Genomic DNA, 25,789 nt, shown 5'->3' with positions numbered 1-25,789 from the left:
ATTAGGTTTCATATCGGTCTCATTATCTTAATCATGAGATTGACTAGTTGATTTGGGTTGACTCATGTTTTTTTAAATTGATACTTTTTTTTCAAATCCATCATTTAACATTAGATTGATTGTGAATTAAAGTTCAAAATTTGTTTTGATTTGTTTTTTGTTGATTTTATCAAAGGTGCACAACCTGGATTGCAACTTTAACAATCTAACTTGAGTTGAATCAAGTTATTTGTTTTTTTGTCTCTGATTTTAATTGTTTTTTTTAAATTTTATCTTTCAACATTGGTTTAACTTGGAACTGGATTTTAAATTTGGTCTTAATTTGCTTTCCACGATGTTATTCTGATTTTATGATCAGAGTCACGAATTTAGTTGGTTAACTCGGGTTAACCCGGGTCGATTCAGTATGTTTTGGTCTCAATATTTTTTTAAAAAAACACATTGTTTTGATTTCTTTTAATCAAACTATATTCTTAATGAATTTTCAAGTTATCTTTGGACCGTCAAAATAACCATTTATATCATATCAACCTTTACATAACTAAATTTTTTAAAAAGAAAATATGTTAACAATAACACCTAGATTTTTTTATATTCAAATAATTAATCTGACCCGCATAGAAACCTATACAAGCTATAACATAATAATGCTTTGAAGACCAAATCATCATCTTCATCGTAAATAATCGTAACATGTTACTTCAATAAATTGAGCTCAGATAATTTATCTTATCTTATTATTTTTCATACTCTAATTTATCGTCCCATTGCCTCACGCATCAAAGCTTTTATAGTAATTCTTGGTGTGGTTATATAAATATAAAAAGAAGAAGATAATCCTTATCAGCGTTCTGGTTAAAAAGGAAAATGGAAGGATGGATAAGAATGAAAAATGAAATGTTTTCGTTCTCTGGCAAAATATACAAAAACCCAAATAAAAATATTAAAATGTATATTTCTTTTATTTCCAATTTCCAGCCATCATTTCAATACAAGAGTGAGTGTATTGTATAAATATGTTTCTTTTGCGGTGAAAAAAACACTACAGAAGATCTTTGGTTTTTTTTATTTGAATTAATATTTTTAAATTATTTTGATATGTCGATATTAAAAATAAATTTTGAAAAATAAAAAATATTATTTTAATATATTTTCAAGAAAAAACACTTTAAAAACAACCATTATCACAGTCTCAAACACTAATTTAGAGTGTTTGGAAGTGTGGAAATAATTGTTTTTCAAAGTGTTTTTCATTTCAAAATATATTAAAATGATATTTTTTTATTTTTTAAAAATTATTTTTAATATTAATATATTAAAATAATTTAAAAACATCAAAAATACATTAATTTAAAAAAATTTAAAATTTTTTAAAAATACTTTCTAATAGTAGTGCCAAACACTGCTTTAATCCACCTCTTATCTATTATTTTCATATAAATATTTAATATAAATATTTTTTTCAATCAATTTATTTTCAATCCTATATTCGGCTGACTAGGTAGTTTATATTTTATTTGAATTTAGTTTTAAAACTATGATTTAAATTTGAATAAACATAAGACAATATCATGGAGAAGATTTCTCATTCATCTATGGATATGATTTTCGCTGACTAAGAATTGATCCGAGAATTCCTCAAGTGGTTAATTTGTTTTTCTTAAAAAAATAATCTTGACTATCTGCAGAGGAAAGTCACGAAACAAACAAATAGTAAAAAACTAAAAACTAATAATAATAACAACAACAACAACAACAACAAGTTTTAATCCCGGAAACTACTCCTCACTCCTTCAATAATCCTCAATCTTGTCTCTGTCTCCGTCTCTCTCCCCTTCTTGCTTCCTACTCTCCCTCCATTTATTTTTAGTGTTCGCTGAAAACAAATCAAATTCTAGGGTTTCATTCTCGATCAACAACAGCAATTATTTGATATAAGAAAAAATTGAAGAAATGAAATGAACGATTCGTGTCTTTTGTAGCGACACGTGTCCATCTGCTGCTGCTTGATTGGTCTCAGCCATGCCTTCTCTTCAACTCTTGCAATTAACCGAGCATGGTCGAGGCATTTTGGCCTCTAGAAGGTACTCATTTTATTCCATCCATTTATTCGGATTCTTGAACAGAGTAGAGATTATTTAGATTCTTTAAAAATTTATTTATTAATCAACAATATTAGTAGCTTAAATTAGATAATCAAATAGAGTTTATATTTTCGGTTTCGGTTTCATCATATTTGGAGGGAAGATTTTTGTGGTGGGTAGGTTTTTTAGTTAAGCAGTTATTGTATTATTATTTTGGCTTGTTTTTTGATAAACAGTATTGAAAAATCATTCTGTTGTTTTTTTTAATTTATTTTTTAATTGAGGATGATGTTACATTTCTGATCCTTGGTTATAATTTAATTAATTAATAATTGATAAATCTTGTGAAGCCATGCTGTTTTCCTTTGAAGGTTATGGGGGGGGGGGTGTTATTTACAGTTTCGCAATTGAAAGTAAAAGGAAGGATGTGCTTTATTGGCGCCGTTGTGTGTCATTAGTTCCACCGACTAGAAACCTTTCGTAGTCGGTAATCCGAGTGTGTGAAATTTTGGGTCAGTCACCTTAGCATTATTTCGTGTCTTGTGGAAACACTGAAACTAAAGAGCGTATTCTCTGGGATTTTCTGTTAAAGTTATATAATTTTTGGCATTTAGGATTTTTTTTTAGTTACCTGTTTGCTTTCTAAACAGGTGGTAGTTTTTCCTTACTGTGTTGATAGTTTACGCTTTTAAACAACGAATGAAAAGAAAAAAGGCCAGTGTGAGAAGTTGCCTGCTTAAAAGATAAAATAATTTGGAAAGAAAGATGGTCAGAAAAATCATAAACCCATTCTGGAACTGTTCATACTTGCTGTTGCTCTTGATACAGTTTAACGAAGTACTTTTGTAGCAATGAAGCTTCATTCAGGTAACCTTTTTTGTCCATGCAGGAAATCTCTACTTTTCGCGGCTGGTATCTTAGCTGCTGGTGGGACTGCTGTGTATGTGCAGTCACGGATTAGGTCTAAGAAATCTGATTCTTTTCTTTATTACAATGGGATCAAAGATGATAAAAAGATATCAGATAAGCTGGTTACTAATGGCAAGAAAACTGTACAAAAGAAAGGAGGTTTAAAGGCACTGCAAATTCTAGCCTCAGTTCTTCTGTCCCATATGGGTAAAACAGGTGCCAAGGACCTTTTGGCTATGATTGCCATAGCAGTAAGTTTTTCTTTTCTGCATACTCAAATATAATTATTAAATCAATCAATATCTATATCTTTTTAAGTTCCCCATCCTCAGGGGTGTCTAAATTTGCTGCTAAATCTGTATGAGAAAGCAATATATTTGCATGGATTTCTTCTAGGTTCACGGTGTATATATAACACTGGTTTACTTTTTGTGATTTATATTCACTATAAATTTTATTTCCAGTTTATCTAGCAACAAAAATCTAAAAAAAGTTTCAAATGCAACTCACTTATGTATAAGAATATGACTGGAAGCATTGAAACAGAGTGGCATTAGATGTGTGGTAACCGAATTGCTCCTGGTACATGGTATCACTATCTTACTCGTCAGAAATGAGCTAGGTCATGGGAAAGAAATTAACCAGGTGTCACAACTGAATATAGATGATGGTGATGAGTAGCAGCAAACTGGTGTGTCTTGGTCAGTTTCCTGATGATATGATCTCCCAATAACATTTCTCAATGTCTTTATTTAGATGAAGAGGGGTTGTTATTTTTATTTAATCTGTTGATAATGGCACTAACTCGGTTTATTTCATTTATAGAATCACTAGAACAACTTTGTACCTCTTTATGTGGAACCTGTTATATTCCTGATAAATCTCTTTGTAAAATGTTGGATTTTTGGATGATTTTAGTCAAGAACAAGGATTTCTTAACATTATAATGCTAATAGTAACACAAGATGGAATTAGGATTTATGACATACTCTAGATGTTTGGTGCACTCTGTTGTTACTGTGGTTTGAACTTGCAGCTGCAGGGTGTCATCAAGCCAGCGATTAGAGTAAAAATTGGCACTGTAACAGTTGACTTCTAAGATCATCTTCATGCTGTCTCCCAAATTGCAACTAAGTACCCAGTATTCAACAATGAAATGAAAAAAAATAAAAATAAAAGAATGACAAAAGAGCTATTTATTGCTGAATGAGAAAAGGAGAGTGGAAACCGTTGATTTATGTTATGCAGGCATTATCTTTCATGCTTGTACTTTCTGCTCAACTGTTAGAAAATAAAAGGAGACTTTTACTTTGAAGTTTCTTTATTTTCTGAAGTGGGTGCAAAATGGATCTTTTGTGGGTTTATTTGGTATAGAATATTTATTCATTAATTCAAGCACCCGTTTTCCTCAAACACGTGCTATCACCCTTTCAATTTAGCTTGGCAGTATTTTCATGAACAATAATGCTCTTTGTGGCATTATCTAAGTATGTATTTACATCCTTTGTGCAGGTCTTGAAAACTACTTTGAGCAACAGATTAGCGAAAGTGCAGGGTTTTTTATTCCGTGCTGCTTTTCTCCAACGTGTACCGTTATTTTTCCGGCTGATATCTGAAAATATCTTACTTTGTTTCCTTCTATCCACCATTAATTCTACTTCGAAGTATGTAACTGGAACCTTAAGTCTCTGTTTCCGAAAAATACTGACGAAAGTTATCCATGCACATTATTTTGAGGTAAAATGATCTCCTTTTAGGGAAGGATTAACTTTTCTCTGGCATGTACAATTATCTCTCTCTGCTATAGTTCGTCTCCTTTTGAAGTTGCTGTGATAGCCCCCCACCCCCGGGGGAAGTTCTATCATTCATGATGGCACTTGCAATTTAGGATTGAATATGGAAATTTTGAAATTCATTTACTGATAAAGTAAGATGCGGCTTGCAATGTACTCTTTGATTTGGTCAAAGGCAATCTTTGATGAGATGCTGCCTAATGACTATATTTTGAACTTTGCTTAGTTTTGAACATTGTTTTCTCAGTTGTTCATTAAGCTTATCTTTCTGTTTCAGAACATGGCATACTATAAAATATCACATGTTGATGGTCGGATTACTAACCCTGAACAACGTATTGCAAGTGATGTACCGAGGTTCTGTTCAGAGTTGAGTGAACTTGTCCTTGATGATTTGACTGCAGTTACTGATGGTCTGCTTTATACTTGGCGCCTTTGTTCATATGCCAGCCCTAAGTATTTGTTTTGGATGGTGGTAATTATTTGACTTTTTTTCTCTAATATTTAGATAGGAAATATTGGCATTATAGATTTTATGAAGACATATTTTCTTGCATGACTGTTGATGATGGCCTTCTCAAGTTAATAAGATTGATGTCTTATAGTTCGCTACTTTACTTGTGATGTCTAGGCCTATGTATTGGGAGCAGGAACCTTGATTAGAAACTTCTCTCCTGCTTTTGGGAAGCTAATGTCTAAAGAACAGCAGTTAGAAGGTGAATATAGGCAGCTACATTCCCGTTTGAGGACCCATGCTGAAAGCATAGCATTTTATGGTGGAGAAAATAGAGAAGAATTTCATATTCAGCAGAAGTTTAAGACCCTGATTGGACACATGAGAACTGTCTTACATGACCATTGGTGGTTTGGAATGATTCAGGACTTTTTATTGAAGTATTTTGGTGCTACTGTAGCTGTTATTTTGATTATTGAGCCTTTTTTTGCTGGCCAACTTAGACCTGATGCTTCAACTTTGGGAAGGGCAGAAATGTTGAGCAATTTAAGATACCATACCAGCGTGATAATATCACTATTTCAGTCCCTGGGAACTCTTTCTATAAGTTCAAGACGACTGAATCGTCTCAGGTATATGTAACATTATGATGCTTTTAGTCATGGACTAAAACAAGACCTTTTTTTGGCATTAATATTATAATTTCTTCAACTTTATTCTTTTTAAAAAAAGCCCTGCCTACCAATTCTTTGACTACTTCCCCTGCAAAAGCTTCAAGCATGTATGTCTGCAATGACAAATTTATTTGTGCTTTATCACAGTGGTTATGCTGACCGCATTCATGAATTAATAGCCGTATCGAGAGAGCTGAGCAATGGTGATAAATCATCACTGCAAAGAAGTGGAAGCAGGAACTACTTCAGTGAAGCTAATTATGTTGAGTTTTTTGGTGTCAAGGTACTTGGAATTTATTGATCATGATGATTGCAGACACTGTTACTCTATATTGGTTAAGATTCCATGTTCTAATACCAATAGTGCTTTCCAGGTTGTCACCCCAAGTGGTAATGTTTTGGTTCAAGACCTGACTCTTAAAGTTGATTCAGGATCTAATCTATTGATTACAGGTATCCCTTTGAACTTGAGAGAGCATCTCATTCCTGCAACGTCTTTTTATTGATATTGTTACTCCATTTCCTTTCTCTTTGATCACTGCTCTCCTTGGTTTGTTGTTTTTATGCTGCTATATAAAGTATATTGTCATTTTCTCTTGAAGGTCCAAATGGTAGTGGGAAGAGCTCACTTTTCCGAGTTCTAGGTGGCCTGTGGCCATTGGTTTCTGGCCATATTGTGAAACCAGGAGTTGGTTCTGATCTTAACAAGGAGATCTTCTATGTTCCACAAAGACCATACACTGCTGTAGGCACACTCCGTGATCAATTAATTTATCCTCTTACTGCAGACCAAGAGATTGAACCACTGACCCATAGCGGAATGGTGGAGCTGTTAAAAAATGTAATTCTCATTTTTTCCCTTCTTTGTTCCTGAAATTTGCTTTCATGATCAATTATTTAACATTTTTGTAGTTGTATTGAAATTTTGTAAATGCTTTTTGTGTAATTGATGTTTCTGTGTTCATATTCTAGGTTGACCTTGAGTATCTATTAGACCGTTATCCACCCGAGAAGGAGGTTAATTGGGGTGAGGAACTGTCACTGGGGGAGCAACAAAGGTTAGGGATGGCCAGGCTGTTCTACCATAAGCCAAAATTTGCAATTCTTGATGAGTGCACTAGTGCTGTGACTACTGATATGGAGGAACGTTTTTGTGCTCAAGTACAAGCTATGGGAACATCTTGCATAACCATATCTCATCGTCCAGCTCTAGTTGCATTTCATGATGTGGTTTTGTCCTTGGATGGAGAAGGAGGCTGGCTTGTTAATTACAAAGGGTTAGTACTTCAAGTTGGTAATTTTTTTTTGTTTGCACATGTGAAACATCGATGCATTAATTGAAACCCTTTGAACTTCAGGAAGGATTCTCCAGCCCTGACTGAAGCTGGGGGTGATCTCACAGGGGATTTTGAGACAGAACGCAAAAATGATGCCATGATAGTTCAAAAAGCATTTTCCACAAGTGATAAGGTCTTATTAATGGTCTCATGTTTTTATCGTGGACATATATTTATAGTGCCCCATTGGATTTATTTTACTTCATTTAGAACTCATTGGTGGCATTTATCTAGGCCACACACTCGTATATTTCAGAAGTGATAGCAGCATCACCCAACATAGACCATAATGTTCTATTGCCCATTGTTCCACCACTTCAAAGGGCTCCAAGGGCATTGCCACTGAGAGTAGCTGCCATGTTTAAAATATTGGTGAGTCCATTCAAAATCAATGGTGTAATGATACATGCTAATGGCTTGAGGATTTGTTAACTTAGTCGTCGCTATTTTGAACTTGTCTTGCAACATCTTAAACTGAAGAGTGCCTTCCTTGGGGGGTGCATCATTTGCAACGTCCAATTTGGGCAAAACTCATTTTATTCCCTCAACTTTGGATATTTCAATAACTTATTCCTTAAATGATCAATTTAGTTATTCAAAAAATCAATTTGGCTCTAAATTCAGTTTCGATTAAGTCCCTCAAAGCTATAGTTGGTGGTAAGCAATCATGTTTCAATACAGAGACAATTACAATTTAATCTGAAAACTTTATTTATAGATGATTTAGTCTCTCACTGTTAAGTTCTTTCATTTTTTGTTAGGGTGATTTTAAACTGAATGTGAGGTAGAACATTGGTTTGATTAGTTGAAAAAAGATTCAGGTTGTTAATATTGTGCTGGTAATTGAATTGTTGTATGCTTTTCTTCGTAAAGTTGAAATTTAGAGGTTGCTTTATGGAACCTAAACCTTCCTTATTCTCCTGCTCCAACTTCAATTTCATCCATATTTTAGCCATTGTTATGCTGTAATCATTGTTTTGTGTTGTTTTCTCTTCCTCCCCTGCACCACATATGATACCTTTATGTTTGCTGGACTATGAATTGTGACAAACTGCCACACTTGCATAGACCTTTGCTGGTGTGTGCTATTAATTTTTAAGACCTGCAGTGAATCTGAAGTGTCTCGTAAAACTTTTATCTGTCTCCTGTTTGTTTTAACTTTTAGTTCCTTGCATATCTTTTTATTACCTATGTTTCAGGTACCAACTATACTTGACAAACAAGGGGCACACTTATTAGCAGTTGCTTTCCTTGTTATCTCAAGAACATTTGTCTCAGATCGGATTGCCTCATTGAATGGTACTAATATCCAATTTGGTTTTATGCATTTGGTGTTCTGTGGGATAACATTCTTGTTATTGAATGCATTAATTTTCGCAGGTACAACTGTAAAGTTTGTTTTGGAGCAGGACAAAGCATCTTTTGTTCGATTAATAGGTGTTAGTGTTCTTCAAAGTGCTGCGTCGTCTTTTATTGCACCTTCTTTGAGGTATTGCTGATGATTAATTGACTTGCATAGAAAGTCAAACAAAACCATTGATCTAGTATTATGGGTGCTGCCTTTTAGATTTTTTTAGACTATTTGATCCTTGTAATTTGCAAGTCTTTGGTTGTTACTCTAATTTTTTCACCTTTCACATGGAAACAAATGTTTATACTTCATGGTTTTCTTATCACTCTTGTCTGCATGGCCAGTGTGAATGGCCCTCATTACTGGACAGAGAGTTAAAAACAGTAAAGTTGAATGGCCCTGATGTCTTTTTTCCCTTTTCCTTTGCTCGTGATATATCATTGTCCAGTTAAATGTGCTTAGACAAGAGCTAGGATGGGTGACCTCCGGGGAAGTTCTTGTCTTGCATTCATCTTTCTATAAGGGAAAGAATCAGTTTGGGGGTGGTTTACAAAGCACTTGTGTCATTTTAAATCTTTCATCCCAAATTCATGGTTGAAAGTTTCATATTTTGATGCTATCAGAAAACATTTTTTGCTGCTGCATTTAAGAATACTCCAATATTATTAGGCTTGACTATGGTGTGATGGGTTGAATGGTGAGAACTTATCGTATCTTTTTGGTGCACACTTAGTGGTGTAATCTACACTTTTGTTATAAATTATCTCTTGTTCCACAGACACTTGACAACTCGGCTGGCCCTTGGATGGAGGATTCGTTTGACTCAACATCTACTAAAGAACTATTTGAGAAACAATACATTTTACAAGGTAATCGGATCCCATATACTTAAATTAGTTCCTTGTTGTTGGCCTTTTATTTGAATGCAGAGCAGCAGAAGTGTACTGAGCTTGTTTGCTCGGAACGCATTGTAGAATAAGTTAATTACTTGTATAATTAGCCAGCTGTCAGTGTTGAATGGAACATTTTGTTTATGCAAGTTACATGCTGCAATTTTCTCACTCAATGACAGCGCATTTTTCAGAATGGTTTTCCATTTGTTGAAGCTTATGTCTATTTCTCGTGTGCTGTTTGTTGCATCTAATATTAACAGTTTTAATTCATGTCAAATATACTTGTAGGTTTTCCACATGTCTAGCAAAAATATTGATGCAGATCAGAGAATAACACATGATCTGGAAAAGTTAACCACGGACTTGTCTGGACTGGTAACTGGAATGGTGAAGCCATTAGTAGATATCTTGTGGTGAGTACTTGTGTAGACTTTATTTGATTTATTTGTGCTTTCATACTTCCATAAGTTCTCGACCCCCCCCACAAAACCTTCCTCCCTCTTTAAAATAATTATTCCATTGAATTTGTAAGGTTCACCTGGAGAATGAAGCTCTTAACAGGTCAGAGGGGAGTTGCCATATTGTATACTTATATGTTGCTTGGTTTGGGTTTTCTGAGGGCTGTTACTCCTGATTTTGGTGATCTTGCTAGTGAAGAGCAACAACTTGAAGGAACCTTTAGGTAATCTCAGATCTTGTTTCTGCCTTGCATATTTGATCTTGAAGTATTTTTTACATGTCCATTCCCTTCCAAAAAGATATCTAAGTATATCTGAATGTGGAAGATACCAAGGACAACCATGATTGGTGCTGCATTTTTTTTTTGGTGAAAAAACTGTACTTACATTGTCAATGAATAATTCAGGTTCATGCATGAGAGACTGCGCACACATGCTGAATCTGTTGCTTTCTTTGGAGGTGGAAAACGAGAAAAAGCTGTAAGCTGCTTTTATTTTGTCAGTGTACTGTTTCATAAGTTTAAATGTCAATTGGTGCTTTAGAGTAATACTTCTCAATGGTTTGGGCTTTGGTCTTTACATATGCATAATGCACTATAAATTGAATGTGTGGTTCAAAGGTCAAGTCATCAAAGTCTACAATGATAGATAGAATACCGGCAATTTTTATTTTGGATTCAATGTGCAAGGGGGAGTACATCCTTGTTTTCTGGTAAATACTGCCTCATAATACTGGAGGCGTGGTTGATGCAAAACTAATAGATATTATTCGAACTACTTAGTATGAATGTGTACCTTTTGTTTAGCTGCTTCTTGAATCATTGTAATGGGACAAATAAAATATGTTTGTTAATCTAGTGGGAAAAAGTACGGAAAGGTTCCTTTAATGAAGTAAAAGATTAAAAAGTTCTATTGTATCTTTTAAATACCAATAAGTTCACTTTTATATTTCTTTTTTAATGAAGTTCATATTTGATTATACTACCTATACGATCCTTTTCATATATTGTAAAAAATGGCCATTCTAGTGGCTTTTCTTTTCTTTCTTTCTTTTTTCTTTGGCTCAAGAAACTTTTATGAGATTTTTTTTTAAGTTTGTAATTTTTTAATTATATATTAATTTATAATTGGAATACAATTCTTCTATCATATCATCATTGCAGATCTTGGGCAAACTCAAATGAAACTGTAATTATAAAAAAAATGAAAACAAATTTCTTTCATATTTGTAAATATTTTTTTTTGAAAAATAAAAAAGTAAGATTTCATTGGTATAATGAGGTACTCTAAACTTTTTATAGTTTAAAATGATCATAGCAAGAATAAAACAATCACATCATAATCCACAAGGCTCTAATCATTAAATTTATTTTTGGCTGAAAAGCTGAAAAATATTTTATTAGCAAAAAATTACATACATGTTATAGAGTATTCTAGAAAAGGTAAACAATTTATTTTTGGGGTTTGATAGGAAATATAATAAAAGGTTAACTCATTTGGAATAAAAATTGAAAGTTAAACTTTAGGGTCATATAAAAAGATGATAGGACTTGCTTGTCATTTATTTCTCAAAAGTGAAGTACTCAGTTTATTTGCTGATACATGTTAATATAGCAGGGTCCCTGGTGTCATTTTTGACACTACATAACATTTTGAATCCTGATCAACATATTATCGATTGTCATCTTGCTTGTGTTAAGTGTCTGCTAGTTTCCTGAATTTTACTTTCACAGGCTAATTTAATATGGAAAATAGGTTTAACTTTACAGATTGCTGAAATTTAAGTGGCTAGTTAGTGTCAAAACCTACTCCCTTTTCTTTTCTTTTCTTTTGTTCTTTTTATTTTTGGGTATATAGTCAAAATTTTATAAGTTTGAGACTGATGTGCTGCTATGGGTGTCAATTAGGTCAATTGAGGGGTGAGTAGAGAAAGAGATTATCAAAAAAACCATTTTTTCTGTTATTTGGAAGGATTGCAATAGAACAACTTTTAGGGGGGAGATAAATTCTTATTCTCTTGAATTGATTATTGGAGTAGCAATATATACTTTTGGCCTACAGGGATTTCTTTTTAAAAAACTTGTCTCTGTATTTGGGTGCATCACCTCGGTGTCTTTTCTGAAAAGCCTTTGTTTTTTGCATGTATTACTTCATCTTCATTTAACCTGACATGAAATAGTTGCATCTCAAATGGACATGGATACACGTGTATGATCTTTTAATGTGGTTATTTGTCTAGCACCATTACCCAGTCTATTTTTTATCCTTATAAACACAAAGGATGGTTAATATGTCTAAGCTTTGAAACTCTTCAAGCAACTGATTTACCATTTGTACCATGCATGTTAAAATGGCGCTGTTGATTTCTGCCCTCTATCTTTGCATCCAAAGAAGTTGATTTTTGATTGTAAATTTGTTTTCTTGTCTTCCATATAAATTGTTCTGTATCACCTAACTTTATTGTTGCAATGCAGCGTGGAATATCCTTCTCTCTTTATTTTTTTTCCCCTCCATAATTCATATGGTTTGCTCTTTTTTCAATTGAGCAGATGATTGAGTCAAGATTCAGGGAACTTCTTGACCATTCCATGTTGCTTTTGAAAAAGAAATGGTCATATGGCATACTCGATGATTTTGTGACAAAGCAACTCCCACATAATGTAACTTGGGGTTTGAGCTTGTTGTATGCCATGGAACACAAGGGAGATCGAGCCATGACCTCAACTCAAGGTGAGATCAGTAGAATGCTCAACTTAAGTTGCATCTCTCACTCATTCTCTTATGCTAGCTAGTTTTTTTCAGGCGAACTGGCACATGCATTGCGGTTCTTAGCATCTGTTGTCTCTCAAAGCTTTTTAGCCTTTGGAGACATCCTTGAATTGCACAAGAAGTTTGCTGAGCTTTCTGGCAGTATAAATAGAATTTTTGAACTTGAAGAGCTTCTGGATGCTGCTCAGTCTGGTACATCCTTCTTTACTTAACTATCTATAGCACTCTTATTTCATGTGCCTTTGGTGCAGAAGAAGAGAGATGAAAAGTTTGTTTTCATGTTATTCTACAAGCAAGTTAACAAAACTGCATGTTACAGACAGCATGACAAACTGTGGAAAGAACACACTCAAGTTGAGCTACAAAAATAACAAAATGAATTGACAGTATTAAATGAAAATGCATGCCTTGTTTGCTGAGGGAAAAAGGTTTAACATATAATTTTATCCCTGGAACCAAGTAAAACACTATTGTATGAATAAGCAATATTGTTAAAATAGACTCAATTAATAATGGTCAACGAAATTGGCAAACTAGGGAAGAAAGACTTGAAGTTGAGCAACAAAAACAGGGAAAAATTATATAGGAATAAGGTAACATTTATTATCTATAACCTTATATTCCTGGGAATATTAATTTGCTACAATGCGTCAATTCTAGACAATATTTCTTGTGCCCAGGGAACATGACGTTCCCAAAGAAATCAAATAAAATATTGCTTGGAGTCTACCATTCCAGCCTCTTGGCTATTCTACTTCCCTTCATTTCAAATCTCCCCAAATATGCTTGCTTTTTCATAGAAGAAGCTGATTTAGAGAGATTTTCTGGTCCTGCCACCGATGAAAAACATGGGTGTGCGTAAGAGATGCCTTATGAAAGGGTTGAATGGTTTAATTTGGTACTTGTACTGCTGATTTCAAAAGTATCTTAATGTCATTTGACTTCTAATATATATAGAATAGCATGTAACATTAATGTATTTGCACATGAACTTCAATCCTTTTTCCCTTCCCAAAGGTTTGGGCTTATATACAAGCACACTATAAGTGCTGCAACAGCAGCAATTAGTTTTATCTAGCTTATCTTTCTTGGGGACTTTAAGCAGTACTAAGTGCTTAAAGTTCTAGAGATCTGCCTTATGTCTTTGAGATGTATACCTGTGTGCTTCCCAGGTTATGGTCAATATCACATTCCTATCTAGAAGGATAATTCTTGCCAGAGTTCACTAAAAAAGTAATTGCTGTTAGAATTGTTGTTGTTCATATTTCATAAATGGTCAGTAGTAGTCACCAATGGTAGCAATCTAGAAGCCTAAACCTTAAAGGAGAAGAAACAAACTTGTTTGAGATAATTTCATCTTCAATGCAATGCTGGAGAGAGTTAAGCAAATCAAAGTTCTTTTAAGTGTCTCTGAAGAAGATAAATCTGGATACTGTGGGATTGAGCTGGGATTTGTTTGTAAAATGTACTGTCTCATAAGAAAGCATTTGGATCTCTCTCTCTCTCTCTCTCTCTCAGTTCTTCCAATATGACTGTTCTTGTTATACCAAGCTTATTTTTCTCTCTATATTATGCAAATAACTATTGCCGGTGCGAAGAGTCCATTACCATTGTTAGGTTTTTGTTTGGTTCTATTTCTTAAAAGGTCTACATTTACTCTTATAGTTTCCTTATAAAGTTTTTGCCTGCCCAGGGGATTCTTTGAATAGTAAACTATCTCAATCTAAGAACATTGAACTTTACTCAAAAGATGCCATTTCCTTTATGGAGGTCGATATCATTACTCCAGCACAGAAATTGTTGGCGAGGCAGTTGACATTTGACATAGAACAAAGAAAAAGCCTGCTTCTAACTGGTTAGTGAAGTGATTTCTTATGTACCTTGTTATACTGTTACATTATCAAACAAGCTATTGTTATTTCAATTGCACACCTGATATGCATGTCAAACTATTAAGGTCCAAACGGGAGTGGGAAAAGTTCTGTTTTTAGAGTCCTCAGAGGTCTTTGGCCCATTGCTAGTGGAAGGATTGCTAAACCATCACAACATATTAGTAAAGAGACTGGATCAGGTTGTGCTGTCTTCTATGTTCCTCAACGACCATATACATGCTTGGGAACCTTGAGAGATCAAATTATCTATCCTCTCTCTCGTGATGAAGCAGAAGTCATGACACTAGAGTTGTATGAAAAAGGTAACATTCTTGCACAAATTCCTTTTCCTTGTTTTGCTCTCTAGTTTCTATTTTCATGTCTCCTGTATGTACATGTTAAGTTGAATATGTAGCATTGCATCTGTTGTCCACCTCTTTCGAATCCATTTCATGGATGGCTAGTGGCTATAGCATTACATATGAGTATATATAGGCACCCGTCTGTCTCAATTTTAACTATCCAATTTATTATGAAGGATGAATTTAAGTTTTATTAATATTCCCAAAGAATGGAAAAGGACAGAAATAGATGTTCCAATTTCAACTTTTGAAACTCTACTTAAAATAGCTAAAAGAAAGGCCCCTTTATTGAAAACATTTTTTTTTTCATTTGCGCTTATTTTCTATTTTGGCTGCTACTGGCTGACCATGAAATTATGCAAAGTCTGACAGTTCACTCGTTCCAGACTATAAATTTGCTTAAAAGATTGAGAGGGAGTACATCCTAAGCTATCCTGAATTTGAAGGTATAATTGTATATAGTGAATACAACTGTTACTGAATCCTTGCACTGAAAATTATGTGGAATTTTTGAGATATTGATCTAAAGCTCTTTGTTTCTCTACGGCTCCCTGCTATATTCATCTGATGACATCTAGACAGCGATTAAAGTTGAACGGCAGAATTAAGTGAATTTAGATTTTCTACTGGTTTTCCAATAGCGTTACAGCAGAAAGAGTTTGATTTCATTCAAGATCTATTGTAACAAATTAACAATTATTTCAATTTTCTGGATTTCTGACATTGTTAATCAATTGTTTTCCTGGGGGATTATAATTGGGCAAAATCTCAGGTAAGCTATCCACCGAAATAACAAACATGCTGGACTCGTGTTTGAAAAATATTCTGGAGAATGTTCGGCTAAATTATCTCTTGGAGAGAGAAGGCGGCTGGGATGCAAATATGAATTGGGAAGACACTCTCTCTCTTGGAGAACAGCAGAGATTAGGCATGGTGAGGAAGCTAATGAAGTTCAAATTTAGTTTGTTTGAATAACGATCTCAGGATTGTTCTACTGGATCTTTAACTGTTTGACACAATTACTTTTCTTCTTTTTTTCTAGGCCCGCCTATTCTTTCACAAGCCTAAATTTGCCATCCTTGATGAGTGCACCAAGTATGTCATCAAACTTGGCGTTTGTTAAGCTTTAAAGAAATATTGTCAGTTACCTTGCAGTATTTAAATTTTTATTATGTGCTTTTGGTGGCAGCGCAACAAGTGTTGATGTTGAGGAACAACTTTATAGGCTTGCTAGTGACATGGGCATCACATTTATTACCTCCTCTCAGGTAAGTGGTGCTTTGATAATTGGTGGTAATTATTTACTGCATAATTGATCTGCTCGAGAGCACTGTTTCTGTATTTTTTGCGAGTTATCAGTTAAGCACCCTAGCTACCGTGACTGTATTCTACTAATCAGACGACTGCTTTTCCTTCACTGATTATGCTCTCATGTGTGACAGCGTCCTGCTCTCATACCATTCCACTCCCTGGAATTGCGGCTTATTGATGGCGAGGGCCACTGGGAGCTTCGTGCAATTAAGCAATGAGTTGACAATAGCCTCTGCCATTGTGTAACTGGAGCACGTGAGATGGGCTCTCAGACCTCATAGACGGTGTAGAGGAACGAGTCATTTGGGCAGTCAGCGGAGTTCATTGTTTTCCGTGTATCTCAAGTCGTGGTCATTTAATTAAACTCAAAATTATGAATCCGGCAAAGAGGAGATGCCATGTTTTTATTTTGCCTCGAGGATTTGATAATCTTGATCATATACGGCAAGTGTAGTTATTCTGCTCAAAGCGTCAACAGGGCCTCCAAAGAGAAGTCAATCACACAAGGTTATTGGAGAAACTGTTAGAAATCAAGTCTGAAATCGTACGTATGGTATATAGAAATCTCCATGTACAGACCTTTTTTTTTTGTTTATCAAGTTAATTTCTTGGGCCATTAATTGAAAAATCGCTACGCATTTATATTGTAAGAATTGAATGCCTAAATTATTAAAGTTGGCCCATGAATAAAGTCGCAGGAAAGAATTTACCCGTCTTCTGTCTTCCCTATGTCTTTGCAGTTTCACTTTTATTAAATTTAGGAAGGGCAGCGTATTATGGGGGTTTTTAAGAATGTGGTAAAGTTGTGTTTTTTTGTTTGAAATATATTTAATAAAACCATCGTATCCATCTTTGCTTATCTATTTAATAAAATAATTAGGATTATCAATGCGGATCATTGGGCACTAAAACGCGTTACTACTCGTGTGCTATTGGCAGCCAAGAAATCACTGAGCTGATTAACATCGCGCGCATGGAGGTTTTTTTGATTGGGTTGGCAGTGGATAAGCTCACGACATTGGTGTCTTGCCAACGTGTTAATCACAAAGGGCCATTCTTCACCATTGAATCGAACGTTCTCTTTATGTAGAGGGCGGAAAGAAGAAGAATTCACAGTTCTAAATGCACACACCAATTATCATAGTAATGGATATCCTTTGAGGATATCCAAGGGATGCGACCTTTTTCGTTGGACCTTCTGAGTTGTAAAGTCGAACACCTTCGCTGTCTGATAAGCTCAAAAGAAGATTTAGCTTAAGGTTTTAAGATACGTATTTAACTCGTGCAACAAGTACTGTCAGAAAGAGATTCTTGCGATGTCGATATATAGTTTTCTATACTTGTTATTTTGTGCTGACAATTAATGGTCCTGTTTTACCTAATTTTGCATTTGAAGATAATCAATTCTTGTTGTCAAGTGAAATCCAAGAATCCTGAGATTGTATTATTTAAACTGTTGTGCTAAATTGCTAATTAACTATACATAGTAGCAATTTTCAGTGTCTTGTAGGATCGTTTTCCAGAGATCCAGTAAACAAAGATTGTTGCTTTTCTAATACCAAAAGAAGAAAAGAGGATCTCGACAGAGAAAATCTTTTTTTTATTTTGGATGTTTGACTCTTGTCTTCTTCTTCTTCTTTCATAACTGGAAATTGAGCACTCGTGTGTTGTAAGGAAAATAATCAGTGTAAGGGGAAAAAATTAGATTTGTATATAGTCCTAATTATTTCTAAGAAAAAAAAGGATCAAAAAGATTTTATAGTCTTGTCTTTCTCCATGCCAAGTTGCCAACTATATACAGAATTAATCTTGAACCCGGCCATCTAGGTATCTCATGAATGGCAAAACTTCTGTGACCCAATACTTTTGTACTTGGAAGGGTCAAATTAAGATATATATCCACCCTTTCATGATTCGCAAGAGATTATTTTAAGTTCAATGTAATCTCATGTGATTCCCTTCTTATTTCGTGACATTATTAAATTTCCCTTGCAAATATTGCAACTAGCTAGGGTTTTGGTGGGCTATATTCTCCGCACTGCACATTTTTTTATATATGGAAGCAGCTTCCTCGAAAGCAAATGCCACCATCCCTCCAATATCCTTGCATGCATCTATATATACCACTCCATAACCCATAACTTCCCCTCACCAAATAAATCAAAAACAAACCAAAGCTTCTCTTCTCAAGATAACCAATTACTCACCCTCTCTCTTTCTTAAAATGGGTGCCGCTACTGAAGGTATCGCGAGTACTTGTCTTGGCATTGAAATAGAAATCTTTCAAGCAAAAAATATAGAAGTCAAGTCCCATGGGAGCCTTTTTGTTAGATACTATCTCTCTGCAGGAAAGAACAAAAGAATCCAACTGAAGAGCCGAGAAATCTCCTCAAAGTCCAACCTCTTTTGGAACGAGTCCTTCTCATTGGAGTGTATAGGCACTGAAGACTCCATCAACAACCTAAAGCAAGAGACTGTAGTTTTCGAGCTCAGATGGAGAAACACAAATCCGATCCTTGCTAAAATAGGAGGGTCACAACTCCTTGGTAGAGCTGAGGTTCCATGGAAAACAGTTCTTGAATCACCAAATTTGGAAATGGAAAGTTGGGTTATGATGGTTCCAAAGAAGGGTAGTGTTCCTGACGACGTCAAGCCTCCTTCAGTGCAAATAGCAATGAGAGCTAGAGTTCCAGAAATGACAGAGATGGAGAAGAAGAACAGGAGAGATGGCAGGTTGAGGAAGAGAGATGGATGTGGTTGTTGCAAGGATAGTGGGTGCAGGTGTGAAGATTATGAAATTTTTGCCCTAGTGGTTGCTTTGGAAGCACTATAAGCACCAATGGTTGGCAAATTAAGTACCCACTAGTTAGCTGGTGTCAATATTTCTTTTTACTTGCTTTTCACGATTGTTTGATTGGGCATGTGGAGATTTTGTCATGCATGGTAGTCATGAATGTATGTATATGCATGATCAAGATATTGAAATTAAATTTATTGGACTCTTCAAAGAAGGGTTTGTTCTCCAAAACGCTTGTGCTCTTGTAATTAACTATTTAATTATGGTCTATTAATTGGTATTTATGTAAGTGCTAACTTTACAGCACAGGAACTGCTGTATGTTGTGATGCATAATTTCTGTGTGTATATTTGTATTTATAGCCTGCTTTGCACCACTCCAGGAAATGGGAAGTAAATGCGGAGCACAGGATAATATCGAGGTGTATCTTAACTGAGAAACATCGACCAAGAAGATTAAAAGTGGTGGATTTTTATAACTTCAAAACATTCAATAATCCATTCAGATATGAATATAACTTCAAAACATTCAATAATCCTAATAATTTCTGTTTGGTTCTGAAAGGAAGAACAGGAGAAGGGACAAGGCAAAAAGCCAAAGACCAGCTCGAAACGAAGAACAGCATTGATTGAAAGAGACCGAGAAAATACAACTGACAAACTAAAGGCTTAATTGTTTTTTGTTTTTTGTTTTATTTTTTACTAGCACTCGCTATTAAGTATTAATGGCAGGCCCACTTTTTATTTTTATAAAAAAGTTAGGTTATAATGCTAGCAAGACCTAAAACTATTTTAACAATCAATAACTCGGGGTTATTTTAGATTCTGCAGCATGCAAGATCTAAAAATAATTAGGTCTTGGTGTAACTCAAGCGCCATATATATAATAGGGTGTGTCCAGCTCACAGGCAGTCTCACACATGCCCTCACTAAACAGTACAGTACTTTACAATAAAAACACTCGCAATATTCGCGCTATAATATAGAATAGTGTAATCTAAAACGAATTCACTCACCGTGTATAATAACTCACACTAAGGTAAAATACTAATTAATTTTAGTTATAGTTAATTCGGCGTCAATAACTTTCTTTTTCTTTATCAATTCATATATTTCTCAATTCATTTTATTATAAAGTTTAAACATTATCTTTTTATTTTTCAATTAATTAATCCATTTCCGATCCACGGAAAACATGAAATGATGACACGATGGACCGAAAGAATTGAATTGAATTGAAATGAAAGAAAGAGGGTCAAACACCAACAAACACCCACACCTTCTTCTTTGTTTAATATTATATTACGTTTCATAACAAGAGACCGTTGAGAACGGGTGATCAAGGGACCGATCAAGTAGGTGCGTTAACGCAGGAGGATCGTTGACAAAAGGATCCATGATCGAGTCCCTTGATCCAAGGGTTCTCCTTGTTTGTCTCACCCAACTTCAGAAGAAATAGAGTTTTCCTGCTTCGAAAAACATTACTTGATGGTAAATTGGCAAGTCTCTTACATCTTGACTCTTACTGCTAAGAGTTAGGAGTGTTATTCTTGAAGGATACATTTTCAACTCAAGCAAGATAAAAACCTATGTTCTCTTTTCTCTTCAAAATAGAATCGAATCAAATGATACGGTAAAATCACGATTACAACCACCAGAGTCAGTCATGGATGTCGTTAGAAGGCAGCGGAGCGGATGATGCATGCGAGGCACATGTCATCAATTTTTTTTATTATTATTTGTATAAAATCAAAAATACCCTTAGGACTAAACAATAATAACAAACAAACTATGATGAAATTACAACCAAGCTCCTGAAGCCAAGGCTAAAAAATCTGAATGATAAGGGTAATGTAGTAATTATATTGTTTTTATCAAATATGAAAATACAAAAACACCCTTATGTAGAAGGTATTGAATTATTTTATTCAATGATTACATTAATAATTTTATTATACATTAAAAAAACATAATTACTAATATAATCTTGTATAATCTTCAAACGATATTTATATTATGGTGAAAAAATCACTTTTTAATCAAAGCGAAGACAGAAGATAAAATAATAATAGTGATATATATCTTGAGGCTTGCTAGAGGATATATATATATATATATATATATAAAATATGAGTGAAGTAAGAAAGTTACGGAGATAAATAGTAATGAAGTATATATAATAATCATGATAGTTTTTTTTTTAAAAAAAAACGACCTATAATTATATAATTATTATTATAGCGAAAGATTATTATTTAATTAAAACAAAATACCTTAATATTACTCCTCCAATAATAATGATTATAACGTTATTATATAACGGCAATGATCGTTTTATTACAACCAACTGGTTAATAACGATTTAATAACAATTAACTTGCAAAATTGAGTTTTTTTTTATATTTTTATTACTGCATTCACAACAACGATAATCGTGATTATGATCGTTATTTTATATCCATGAAAGACCATGTGATCCACTACCTACAGACATCCTAAGTTGTAATGCTGCACATGTAGTATTATAATGACTATTATTTTTTGAAATATTTTTTTATTTAAAAATAATATTTTTTTAAAATAATTATTTTTGATATTAGTACATTAAAACAATCTCATAAAAAAAATAAAAGATAAAAAAATTATTTTTTAAAAAACATTTTAAAACACAAAAATAAAAATTCACAATTTATTTTACAATTTATTTATGTGCAATTAACAAGAAAAAAAGTAGCTTACAAATTATAAGGGAAAAAACACAATCAATTTAAGTTGAAAAAAATCTTTTTACTGTCAGCTGCTAGCAATTTGATTAATAAGGCATTGACTACACCAAATTGAGATTGAAAGGTTGAAATTGAAAAGTTGTTAAGAAATAGGTACTAAAGTGGAACATTTCAAAAACCTTAGGGATATATATTTACCTCTAAAGAATTATGGATGACTTGAAAAAGAAATCAAATTTGAAATATATCTCTTAAATATCTATCAGAACAGACACATGCGCTCACTCTCACTGACAGTTCGTCAAAAGAGCTAAAACAAGAATAAATGGAGAGAAATGCAGCCGTGCGGAAACCACACACTTCCACCGCCGATCTGCTGACGTGGAAGGTGTCTCCTCCTTCTGCCACTCCTCCTTCCGCCTCTTCACACCGCCCTCACCAGGTACCACGTTACATCTTTTATTATTATTACATAAAATAGTCAATTTTTTCCTCTGTATCTGAATTTTTGATGCATTATTTCACAGCCGTCTGATAATATCAGTAAAGTGCTGTTTGGAGGTCAGGTTTCTCAAGAAGAAGCAGAGAGTCTCATGAAGAAGTAAAGATTCCCCCTTTGTCTCCTTTGATATATATATTTTGTGTTTTAAGATTTTTTAGTTTTCTGTTTTATTAAATATAAAATGTTTTGTGAAAAATTGTTCTTTTTATTATTATTTCCCCCCTTTCTCTATTGGAATCGGATCATGGCTGCATTTTCTGTTCTATGGTTGTTAATGACTATAATAAGCAATTAAATTGAAAGTTTTGAAGAAAGGAAAAAAATTGATTGATGGGTTTTGAAGAGTAACTTCGTTAATGAAATGGATTAGTTTCTTTTTGTAAAGATAGTTAATGTGATAGCAGATATGGCAAGTGATTTAATTTTTTATAGATAAAACTTTTTGCTTTCTGTCTAAATAGAAAAGGAGAATGGTTGGTGGTGAACTTTTGTAGGAAGTTATAGTTAATTTCTTGGTGGGGGCTCATGAACGGCTCAGATCATATGCATCCCTACACTTAGGTATGGTGGTTCTTCAATATGATATGGAGCCCTTATCAGTTTATGATCAAGTTGTTAGATACTTCAATATGGAACTCCTCGTTGTTAAAACTAATCGACTTTTGAGTTTAGGCGATTCTTCAGTGCAAACAATTTGATAGTTTTACTTGTTTTAATTGAATCTTACTAAGTACTTCGATGATTGATTTCACTTGTGCATTTGCAATTTATCTAAATTGATTGGCATGGTCTTATTATTCTAGAAAGGTAGATCGGTCTGTTCTTTGGCAGACGATTTAGTTTTGACTTTCAAGCAAACTAACACCTGCCTTAACATACAGCACAACGATATTTTTCGTGCTCCTAATGGGTTTCCAACTTAGCAACCTTCAAACTTTGCATACAATGGTTATTTCATAAATCAATGTCAGTTTTTCATGTGTGCTTTCTCTGAGCCATCTGAATCATTCCCTTCATTTTTTTTGTAGAAAGCCATGTTCAGGATATAAATTAAATGAGATGAGTGGCAGTAGCATATTTAATGGTCAAGATGGTGAATCTGAATCTGGTGGTGCTAATCCTAATAACAGAACCACAGTGCGTGTTTATCAGGTACTTATTTGGTGATCTTTATTAAGAAAGTTCATTATCACCATTTGTAATCACTTGTGTAGCAAAGATCAATATTGATGGCTATTTCCTTTTTGCTTTGCAATTATTGGATTTTCAGCAAGCAGTGACTGGAATGAGCCAAATATCATTTAGTTCTGATGAGAGCATCTCCCTTAAGAAGCCTACCTCTATCCCAGAAGTGGCAAAGCAGCGTGAGTTAAGTGGGACAATGCAAAATGATGCGGACATGAAGAGCAAAAGGCAAATATCAAATGCTAAATTCAAGGAGATTAGTGGGCATGACATTTTTTCCCCTCCTGATGAAATTGTTCCCCGGTCACTGGCTGTTGCACACTCCTTGGAAATTAAAGAAAACAAAGACATCGGGGAACCTGCACCTCGAAACATTCACCCATCTATCAAAGTTTCAAATGTGAGTCTCTGCATCATGTGTTGGATAAAAAAATTTCCTGTCTTTGTTTGTTTATGGGTTGATATTCTATTTCTAGTAGGAAGGTACAGTTAGTGTCATGTTGTTGCGTTCTACATACCTTTATGGGGTCTTTGAGCCAAATGTTGAGTTATGAAGTGGTCATTACCATCAGTGAGGTCCATCTATAGAAATAGTGACTTGATAGAAGCCTCCCTACCATGTGTTGATTTACATCGAACTAGTAAAATGCAAAATGTCAATAGAAGCGCAGCTCAGTTCTCTCATGATTGTTAAATGCTGCAAGAGTTTCCCACCATGACTAGGTATGTTACCTTATCATGCATCGTTTTAAGTGGTCTTATATCATAGAAGATTTCCGATGTTTGTCATTTCTAGAGTTTTTATTCTGGCACGGAATCTATTGGATGCTAAGTTGCTCTATGTTTTATCCTTTCTTATCTCCTGTCTGCATTTTTGTTTTCTGTTTACCAATAAAACATGAATATAGCTCTTCTTTATACTCCGTAAATATGAATATATTCATCTCAATAGTCCAATCATCTGCAGGCATCATGTTGGAAGGCACGTGTGCTTCTTAATTCTAATCCTAATGACTAGGGTCCCATATCTGTGGTTGTTTTATTGGCAAGTGTAAAAGTCAACTTTAGTTTCCTTGATGCATGTGCTTGTTGAAACTATCCTGACTTCTCTGTGGATATGCGGTGATCTTTGGTTTTAGCTATTTAATCCCCATTGAATTTTGGCCGTAACTTCTATAGCCTGCTGGAGGTCAGAGTAATATCCTCTTTGGTGAAGAACCAGTCATGAAGACAGCAAAGAAAATACTCGACCAGAAGTTTCATGAGCTGACCGGCAATGATATTTTCAAGGGAGATGTCCCTCCTGGATCTGCTGAAAAACCACTAAGCACGGCAAAACTGAAAGAAATGAGTGGCAGTGACATCTTTGCTGATGGAAAAGCAGCATCCAGAGATTATCTTGGTGGTGTCCGCAAGCCCCCTGGCGGTGAGAGCAGCATTGCGTTAGTATAATAGTGCACCAATCAAGCTGCATGATGAGAGGATTCTTATCCCTATATGAGTGCTTTGTTCTGACTGATGACGTGCCTTTTAGGGTAATGAATCAGTGTAATATAGTTTTTAACCTTAGATGGCCGATTGAGTGCTTTCAATCTTCTTCTGTCTCAACTGTGTGCTGCGTCAAGACTACTCGTATGCCAAAAATCCCAAATAAAAATGAAGCTCACATCCAAATTATAATCGTAGCTGAAGAAGACAATCTCTTACTGATGGCACTGTCAACAAATATAGCCGAGTAATTGTTCCATTGAAGCCTCTTTCATAGACTCGATCGATATGAATCAAAACAGTTGTACTAGCCACCTGCACTTCGTCACGGGCTGGTGGGTTTTCTTGGTTCCAGAGATTACAAGAGAACTTCTCTTACTTCTCCTTTTTTAATAATAATTAGAAACTTTCTTTAAAATTAGTATATAGTAAATCTATTTTGGTTTATCGACGATTCTAGATTTATGGGTTTGTGAACATCATAGTTAAGAAAATCATACCAGCTCATTGGCTCAACCTAGAACCCGGTGGAAATAGGCAAAAACCTAAATTGACTTTAAATTAGAAAAAACCCGGTTAAAAATTATTTTAAAAAAAAACTATGTTATTTTGATTTAAAAAAAATAAAAGTTAATCTGAATCAAATTAAATTAACACGGTGACTCGAGCTATACCTTAAATTAAGTTTAAAATCTATCATTTATATTTATACTAGTTCTTTTGACTACTATTTTTTCCATAAAATTTAGATGGAAATACATGGAGTATGATCCGGGCTGAAATAGCAAGAAACTCCATCCATATGCTTAACTTTTTTTGGTAACAC

General features: G+C 34.3%; 3 protein-coding genes across 3 annotated transcripts; all 3 read left to right on the top strand.

Moving 5' to 3' along the window:
• Positions 1 to 1,738: 1,738 nt before the first annotated feature.
• Positions 1,739 to 16,984, top strand: LOC7471510 (ABC transporter D family member 1). Its single transcript, XM_024600302.2, has 25 exons — positions 1,739 to 2,084; positions 2,974 to 3,244; positions 4,506 to 4,730; positions 5,064 to 5,261; positions 5,418 to 5,872; positions 6,062 to 6,197; positions 6,289 to 6,367; positions 6,517 to 6,755; positions 6,887 to 7,191; positions 7,273 to 7,384; positions 7,486 to 7,623; positions 8,451 to 8,550; positions 8,632 to 8,740; positions 9,381 to 9,471; positions 9,784 to 9,908; positions 10,028 to 10,177; positions 10,361 to 10,433; positions 12,503 to 12,683; positions 12,756 to 12,914; positions 14,416 to 14,577; positions 14,680 to 14,916; positions 15,728 to 15,888; positions 15,998 to 16,050; positions 16,145 to 16,223; positions 16,398 to 16,984. Exons 1-25 carry the CDS (start codon positions 2,023 to 2,025, stop codon positions 16,482 to 16,484), a joined length of 3,987 nt encoding a protein of 1,328 aa, XP_024456070.2. The 5' UTR covers positions 1,739 to 2,022; the 3' UTR covers positions 16,485 to 16,984.
• A 1,506-nt stretch (positions 16,985 to 18,490) lies between these two features.
• On the top strand, positions 18,491 to 19,099 carry LOC7471509 (uncharacterized). Its single transcript, XM_002307053.4, has one exon. It carries the CDS (start codon positions 18,491 to 18,493, stop codon positions 19,097 to 19,099), a length of 609 nt encoding a protein of 202 aa, XP_002307089.4.
• A 2,955-nt stretch (positions 19,100 to 22,054) lies between these two features.
• On the top strand, positions 22,055 to 25,160 carry LOC7477089 (uncharacterized). The gene is made up of 5 exons (XM_002307052.4): positions 22,055 to 22,230; positions 22,316 to 22,389; positions 23,319 to 23,442; positions 23,561 to 23,875; positions 24,655 to 25,160. The coding sequence occupies exons 1-5, from the start codon at positions 22,114 to 22,116 to the stop codon at positions 24,925 to 24,927; spliced, it is 903 nt and encodes a 300-aa protein (XP_002307088.2). The 5' UTR covers positions 22,055 to 22,113; the 3' UTR covers positions 24,928 to 25,160.
• The last annotated feature ends 629 nt before the right edge of the window (positions 25,161 to 25,789 follow it).

This window comes from Populus trichocarpa, chromosome 5 (assembly GCF_000002775.5).
Source record: "Populus trichocarpa isolate Nisqually-1 chromosome 5, P.trichocarpa_v4.1, whole genome shotgun sequence".
Classification (NCBI taxonomy): Eukaryota; Viridiplantae; Streptophyta; class Magnoliopsida; order Malpighiales; family Salicaceae; genus Populus; species Populus trichocarpa.
This window is presented reverse-complemented; position numbering and strand designations above follow the sequence as displayed.

What these genes read in the sequence shown, in the direction of transcription:
- LOC7471510 (XM_024600302.2), top strand. Translation starts at nt 2,023, where the DNA reads ATGCCTTCTCTTCAACTCTTGCAATTAACCGAGCATGGTCGAGGCATT. An exon ending in ATCTAATCTATTGATTACAG is followed by an intron (nt 6,368 to 6,516) that starts GTATCCCTTTGA and finishes TTTCTCTTGAAG; the next exon opens with GTCCAAATGGTAGTGGGAAG. An exon ending in CCATTAGTAGATATCTTGTG is followed by an intron (nt 9,909 to 10,027) that starts GTGAGTACTTGT and finishes TGAATTTGTAAG; the next exon opens with GTTCACCTGGAGAATGAAGC.
- LOC7471509 (XM_002307053.4), top strand. Translation starts at nt 18,491, where the DNA reads ATGGGTGCCGCTACTGAAGGTATCGCGAGTACTTGTCTTGGCATTGAA.
- LOC7477089 (XM_002307052.4), top strand. Translation starts at nt 22,114, where the DNA reads ATGGAGAGAAATGCAGCCGTGCGGAAACCACACACTTCCACCGCCGAT. An exon ending in CTTCACACCGCCCTCACCAG is followed by an intron (nt 22,231 to 22,315) that starts GTACCACGTTAC and finishes ATTATTTCACAG; the next exon opens with CCGTCTGATAATATCAGTAA. An exon ending in GCAGAGAGTCTCATGAAGAA is followed by an intron (nt 22,390 to 23,318) that starts GTAAAGATTCCC and finishes TTTTTTTTGTAG; the next exon opens with AAAGCCATGTTCAGGATATA.